At 50.1% G+C, this 7,828-nt stretch overlaps 1 protein-coding gene across 1 annotated transcript in view; it reads right to left on the bottom strand.

Annotated features, from left to right (window-relative positions):
* TNFRSF11A (TNF receptor superfamily member 11a) overlaps window positions 1-7,826 on the bottom strand; it is a gene marked incomplete at its 5' end in the record, with an annotated part of 48,893 nt that extends 41,067 nt beyond the window's left edge. The window contains one exon of the mRNA XM_025048124.1: window positions 7,791-7,826. Coding sequence (XP_024903892.1) covers window positions 7,791-7,826 — 36 coding nt within the window. The remainder of the gene's footprint in view (window positions 1-7,790) is intronic.
* Between the last annotated feature and the right edge of the window lie 2 nt (window positions 7,827-7,828).

The raw sequence follows: 7,828 nt of genomic DNA, 5'->3' as shown, positions 1-7,828 counted from the left end.
TTACTTGCGGGGGGCGGGGGGGGCGGGGGGAGTCAGGGGGAGCACGCACAGAGGACTCAGAGATGCCTTTGCTTCAGGAAGTGGCAGAGGTGATTCAATATGTCACATTACTTTTCCTCCTGAGTCAGGACCAACTGGCACACAGACCCTGTGCTGGGAGTACTCAGGGTGCCTGTTCGAACTCCATTCGCCTTAAAGTCACAGCATTTCCTTTTCTGCTGAATAACAGTTAATGACAGCAAGCCCTCAACCAGGGTACAACGTGGAGCAGACCACCACAAACGCGGACTGGTTCCGATGTTTCCCCCAAACCCTAAGAAGCTGGCTTCTGTCCTATCATTCTCTTTTTCTGCTCCCCATGCAGTCAGACAGCCTACTGTGTAAGCAGTTTTCCTGAGGGGTTGAGACCATGCCACTGCAACAGACACCTGGGGAAAGTTCCGGCCCTGCCACTTAGGAGCTGTACAAACATGGGCAAGTTGCTTAGCCTCTCCGTGCCTCAGCTTCTCGCCTTCCTGGCACGGTGGAGTAAGGACTAGAGATAATCTCTGTAAAGCACGTAGCATATGACTGGCATACACGAGGGATTCAACAAATGGCAGGTACTTTTAATATACATTTATTTAATCATATATTAGCAACTTAGAGCAGGGCTCGCAGCCTTTTTACGGAATGCCATGGTCTAAGCAGCGGTTCACAAACTTGAGCTGTATCACCATCTCCTAGAGAAACTGTTAAACCAGATGGATGGGCCCACCCGCAGAGTTTCTGAGTCAGGGGGCGTGGGCTAGGGCCCGAGAATGTGCATTTCTCACCAGCTCCCAGGTGCTCCGGATGCTGGGTCCAGGGGCGACACTCCCTCGGGGGGCAAAGTCCCAATTCCCGAGGTCTGTCCACACAACCCTCATGACTCAGACCCAGCACCCAGTCCTTCCCTCGTCGCTCTCGCAGGCTCGGGCCATCTGGAGGGGACGTGACTTTGTCCTACATGCTCTGCTTGTTCCCACCTCTGCCCATTCCCCTGCTCTCAGAATCACACCTGTCCTTCCGGGCTCAGATCAAGTATTAGCACCTGCCCAGGTCTCCTCGCCACTCCCGTCCCGCTCACTCCTCTGCTGTAGTGCATCAGACTCACAGAACTGCAAGGAACAAAGACTCTAATGTTTTATCTTCCCTGGGGAGCCTTCTGGGCCAGAGGCTGTGATGTTTTCCACTGTGCCTTATGGGCTTTTGTTTGTTTGTTTTTGTGTTTTGCCAGTAAAGGCAAAACAAGTGTCCACCGACTTGAAAGGAAAAAAAAAACCGACCCAGAAGTTAAGGAACTAGAGTGAATAACCCTGGGCAAAGGGAAGTTGTAGGCTAACAACCTTCAACAATAGAAACAGTAAAAGAAAGATGACATTGACCAACTGACTGCAACCCCCATGAACGAGCAAATTTGAGGAAATGGGGTCAAACTGAGACAGATTAGATTCGGGCCTGTTCTGGGGAAGTTCCTGACATTGAGAATTATTAAATGATCAACCGGGTTAGCCAGGGTGGGTGAGAATAATCTCTATTAAACTCTAAAAATGGAACAGATGATCTCAATTCCCAGGAGAGTTCCGGATGGGATTCCGCTCTCTTTCCTTGGGTGAACATGGGAGGTAGGAAGGGCCCTTTCTCTGCAGGTTTAACTGGATGACAGTCTGGCAGCTGTTTTGTGCTACTCAAGGAGACACTTTTAAGTTAGTTGCTAACTACATTACAAAGAGTAACAAATGTTTTTTAAAAATCAATAACTTAGGGAAGTGGTTCATTTCCCATTTGGGGGAGGGTGTAATGAGAACCCAAACCAGCTAAGCTTTCGTGCTAATAGGATTTACGCAATGCCACACATGCTCTCTTCCCATTTACCAGGTTTAACTATCGCATGTGCAAAAAGTTAAAGAATTATTCTTCCTCATTTTTAATGGAAAGTCTTCAAATTTCTGGTAGCTGGAGGAAGTGGCTCTCGTCCTCTCAACACTCAACAGGAAATGTAATAAGTTATTATTACTCTGATGAACTGAAAGGGTAGTTCTTGCAGTCACTTCTTCCTGCCACTTTGAAACCTGGCAGCTCTGACTGCATTTGTGCCAGACGGGCCTCTGTGTCACCTGCTAGGCTAGGACTTTTTTGAGTGGGGTTGGCATCAGGGGAAGGGCAGCCCTCATCTTAGGCACTAGCGATCCACCAGGAAAATGCGTTTTATGCGAGCGAAACTTTTTGCCAAGCTATGGGTCCAAGGTAAACACTGCTTCTGCTGGGGGTGGGTGACCTATCTGAGGACAGTGTGGGAGGAACAGGGGTCAGGTCACACCTGCTCTGACGCTGGACCCTCTAGGGATCACTGGCTGCTTATCTCTCTCTAGCCCTGAGTTTTAGAGCTCTGCCTACATCCTGAACTTCGAGTCAAGATACCTTTGGGTCAGGAAATGGCTCTAAATTCCAGAACACACAAATTCCCTGCAGGTCCCAACACTGTGGGGCTTTCAGCTTGTTTACCTCTACAGAATTTAAGGAACACCGTCTCTGCTCTCCCAATAAAATAATCCAAAGCAGCTGGGATTCAAAAGCCTAAATTTCATCCTTCATTGTTGTTAGATAAGGAAAAAAATAATCCCTCTTTACCTGAAACTGAACAATGTTTTGATTGGAACAAAGACACAAATTTCCTTAATAAATTGTGAAAAAGACAATCTAATAGTCAGCGATTTGTTCTGACAGATTTTTTTTTTCTTCTTCTTTTTTTTTTTTTTTTAATAATAGGTCCCACCAGCCCACTTCCTTTGCGTCTGTACTATGGGCACCAGCACTGCCTGGGCTGGCTGTGAATCGCCCTTGAACTTGGCTTCTCCTCTCTCACCACTGCACTGACCTGATTTGAGCCTGTACTAAGCTCTTCCAGAACTGGTGCGCTGGCCTCCTTACTGCCCCCGGACTCACCCCAGACACTTCCCCATAAAGCACAAATCTGATCACGTCCCTCCCTAGCCCACAACACGCTGAGATAAAATCTAAACTATTTTGCTTGCACCTGAGGCCCTTAAGTGCGGCCTCTGCCCCCGCTCTGTCCTCTGCCCCAGGACTCCAGGATGCTGTCCTTGTTGGGGTTCCCTGCCAGGCCCAGCACCAGACAGAACACCACCACCTCGAACCCCTGGCCCGAGTACTGTTCTCGTCACTCTTCATGTGCTTAACACACAGGGTCGCGTGTTAAGAACGGAATATTTTCCCAGACACTTTCTGGCAGGTTAAAGCTCTCCTTGTCCTGGGTACCCACACTAGGGCCATGCGAGCTTCCAAGTGTCTACCCGGAGCCCAGGCCCTGCTTCCGAGGACACAGCTGGGCCCCGGTTCCCGACTCCCTGGCCTGCAGCAGTGTTGAAATAAACAAACACATTTAACAAGAATTCTCTGAGGGCCATGCCCTGAAGGGGCGGCCCGCAGAAATCAAAGGCTGAGGGTCGAAGGAGGCCCACAAAACAAATGTGGAGATGCAGTTATCAGCACACCTTCAGAGAGTGCTCCACATGGCGGGCAGCTGCCCTGAGAACAGCAGCGCCAGCCGGTCCTGCCCACCTAGACAGGGGACTGAGACGGAGGGAGTGCTGGCAGGAAACAGACCGAGTGGCTGTCAGAACGAGGGCAGAGATACGGGACAGCGTGTGATCCTGCCCGCCACCCACACAGCATTAAACCTCAAAAGCCCACTAAGAACTTCAGACGGGCGAGTTCTCTGTTTCGCTGAAGCCCGCTGTCTCACTCTTGCTTTCTTCTGGCTCAGGCCTTTGGGGCAGGACAGGTGAGCTGGGCTTAAGCTGTCTTTCTAGCAGTGGATCCTATAGGAAACCCATACATGGCAACCAGAGGAAACAGAAGGCGAGTGATTTCCCACAAACCCGGGTGACTCCCACAAACCCGGCAGAGGATGGAAAGATGCTTGGGGAGAAAAATCACCTGTGGGTAGAATCCTATCCATGCCAGCTCTGGATGCATGGAGGTGGGTCAGGGGGGCTGTACTCCCTCTGGCGTGCTTCCCTTTGTGGGCTGGGGTCAGAAACCCCCAGGGAGATAGGAGACAAGCCACGGGCTGTCCTGGGTGGCCACGGCCCTAGGAGGGAGATTCCCTAGGGAATGGATCCCCCGCAGAGCTGATGACCATCAGGGCGGGACGCAGACTCACTCTGGCAAGAAGAATGGCCTAGACAGCATTCCCACTCTACTGGACACACTGTGGGAAAAACACTAATATTTTTTCCATGCCCTTCAAAAATAGGAAAATACAATGGGGGGAATTTTAACACTGACATGGCAGATAGAGTTCCCGCAGCACCTTCTTAAAACAACACGCTCTGCAAAGGAGCCTGGTTTGGAACTCCCCTTTTCATGGCCTCATAAAACACTGATTTATTGACCTTCAAAGATACACCTTTATTGTTTCAGTTTTCCTGACGTGAGAATTTCTAGTAGATAACCGAAAAAAAGCAAGCTCATATTTCCTTATCAACACAGAGCATCGTTCATATTACAGATTTGCCATTTTCGGGGGGCGGGGAGGGGATGAGGGAGAGGATGTGGGAAGGAAATAATAGGGGAGGCATTTGAAATATTTGGTATCAACAAAATGACCTAAAAGGCCACTCACTGATCTGCATGTGCGTGTGGTTCTCTGAACAAAGTATGAACATAACCAGGTCTGCCCACTGGGATGGGGTGGGCGGCAGGGAGACAGCGGGTGCAGGTGCCAGGCACACACCTATCCTACAGCCCAGAGCTCCGCCCTAGGAGATTTCCTCCCCGGGGTCTCCCCAGAGGCCTTCCAGGGCCCTGTGGCCTGTCTCAGATTAGCCTCCTTACCATCTCAATAAGGGCCATACAAGACTTATCTCAAAACCTATAAATGTTTAACGCTGTTTGGTGGGGCTTCCTGAATTAATTGCTTTGTGCTATTTGTAAAGTCATAAATATGGTTTTTTGTTTGTTTGTTTTTTTGGCAAGATTTCTTCAAGCCTAAACCACTCAGGCCGTCCTCTCAACTGGAAAGCTTTCCTCCTAAACTGCCTCCTGGAATCATTCCTTCTCTGATCCCTCCTCCTAAGACCACTTCAGAAACCCCTTCGGTCCGAAAGCCCTGATTCCCACAGCTGCACTGACTCCTTCCTTTCTGCTCTGTCCCCAACCCTCAGCACTTCTCTCATCACAGCTGCTGTGTTAAAGCTTCGCCTGTCTTGTCCCCACACTGGACTGTGACCTGTGAGGACACAGCTCTGTCTCTATCTCACTTCTCACTCGCACAATGCTTCACATCTCATAAACGTCTGCTGGCCCGGGTATGAATGAATCTGCCCTTCCGTCTTGGAGAACTGGGGATAAACATGGCTGTATAGAACCAAAGACCTTAATCAAAAGCAGCGTGCTTCTATATTTTCTTCTTTGGAATGAACGGCAGAACTCTCAACATAAAAACTTGAAATGTTTTTATCTCTAGGCAAACACTCTTCTTATGTCTGCTAACAAATTCCCTCCCAAAGACAGGCAGAGAGAGATATAATCACAGACATGTTTTAAAAGGCAAAACTTACAGCCTTCCTGGTAAGTTTAAATCTATCTAATTCAGGTAAATGAAACCAAAGACAATTCTTGCAGATAAAGCACTTTCTAGAAGCTGTTTTTGCCAACTATTTTATAAAACCAATACCCCGCCGCCAAGCACGCAAAGCAGTTCATCAAGCCTTGCCCAGTGTGTGATAATTAACATCCATGGATTGACAAAGCAATTCCTTTTTTTGAACTAGTAATATAGGTTGGTCAAAGAAGCAGTAACAACATACGGAGTGCTTGTAACCAGAGTATCTCTGGGGTATAGTACTGCATTTCCACAGTTATTGGATTTCCACTGGGGAGACTGGGAATGAATGATATCATTTGATTAGAAATTCCCATATCATTTGATTGTTTCCTGTTCAGGTGTGATTTGAAAATGCACATAATTCAAGTGGCCTAAAGGGAAATGGAGGAGAATGATCTCTCTGAAAAACAAATTTGTTTTGATAGCATTTGCTGTTAATATTAAAACCTACTTCATTTTATGCATATATGTATGTGGGTAGTTATTGTCATAGCAATGTGAGATGCTTTTTCAAACTGAGTAACTGACAGGTTTTTCTCCCTCGGCTAGCTGTTCACAGCAGCCCTGGTCCTTTGGTTCAAATAAGGTAGCACCCTGTCCAACCTGTTGAACACTTAATTAAGCAACAACTGGAGCGCTTAAAATAAAAAATTCCATTAACTTTTTCCGCCTTCTTTCCCCTCAACCATTCTAAGACCGGTACAAGCAGGAAGGAAATTGAATCTTTATGACAATTTTCTGCTCCAACCTATAGCACATCGCTGTTACTTTTGCGAAGGCTTTCATAACCAGGCTGGCTTTGTCCCTCTTCCCACCGCAAACACAGCCGGCGAGTGCCGCTCCCCGGCCGGCACCGGGTTCTGGGCCATTCTGCGGACCGGTGTTAAGGGAGAAGGGAAGTCCGAAACTGCCGAACCCAGCCCTCACCCTGCCCTCTGAGGAACCTCCAGGTGCACTCGCGTTCTGCAGAATTTGCGGTGCTGGGTTTGCCGTGCTAAGCTCTCCGCCCCGAGCGCAGAAGACGGGTACCGTTTTATTTACTTCGCAAGTGTACTGAGTGACCTGATAAGTAATGATAGAGAAATTTCTTCCCAGAGGACTGGGTGGCAACAAGGATCGGAGAAGACGCTCCTTTGGGGCACCCTGAGCACTCCTCATGCTGAAGCCCTTCACCAGCGTGTGGTACTTCTAACGGGGGGAGCCGCAGAAAAGGGGGCGCTGCACCAGTGAGACTGAGCCCCCGCCCGCAGGGCGTGCTGTCCCGGCCCCACGCGGGCTGAGCTCAGCGCGAGGAGGGCTGCTCCCGGCTGCCCCACTGGCTCCAAGCACCACGTGTACCTCGGCTTCTCCAACTGCAAACAGTTGTTTGTTTTTGTTTTTGTTTTGGTCCTAACATCATCAAAGGGTTTCCGAGAACAAGCGATTCATTCCATACTTATTCAGGCCAGAACCTGAACTGGTGGACCTTACACGGCTTGCGCTGGAAATCGGAGTGGAGAGAGGAGACCCCCAAAAAAAAGGAGGGCAGAGAAAGGAAATCGAACTTCAGCTTTTCTGGAGAAACTGCCCACCCAATTCAGTTTCACCGCAGGCTCCAGACATCCCCGCGAGCCCGGTGCTGCTCTAGCCTTCATGGAAACTGAAGCCGGAGAAGGAGCGAAGCCCAGTTGGAGAGACTGACCTAGAGGTGCGTGGGGCGCGAGTGGCCCAAGAACTCGTATTTTAGGGGTGGATGCGGAATGTGGGCACTGTCTGCCCTTTTCCTTTCCTCGGACCTTTTCCTCCCTCGCCTACTCTGTTCGCAGGGGGAAGCGGCTGTGTCTACGCAGCAGCTCCTCTGCGTGGGAACTTAGCAGGGCTAAGAAATGTTGGGGGAATAAATGACGTCAAAGGTGCCATTCAGCGGGCCTTTGCAAGCACTCACGACCGGCGCTGGGGTCCCGCAACTCCCCCGCAGCCCCCGCTATCCCATCCACTTGCACTTTCCCTCCGGCCACCGTCCAACTCGCGTTAACTGACTCCCCAGGTTTCTGCTGTCTCTGTGCCCAAATCCTCAGCTCGGGACGTCTCGCAGCCCCCGTCCTTCCCCCAGGTCCCGAGAAGGCGCCGGGCGCGGGCGGGCGGGCGGCCTCCTTACCTGCAGCGGGCCGAGCAGCGCGCAGAGCGCGAGCAGCA

Source organism: Pteropus alecto, unplaced genomic scaffold (genome assembly GCF_000325575.1).
Source record: "Pteropus alecto unplaced genomic scaffold, ASM32557v1 scaffold14, whole genome shotgun sequence".
Taxonomy (NCBI): Eukaryota; Metazoa; Chordata; class Mammalia; order Chiroptera; family Pteropodidae; genus Pteropus; species Pteropus alecto.
The sequence above is the reverse complement of the archived record's forward strand: the minus strand, read 5'-3'. Positions and strand labels throughout refer to the sequence as shown.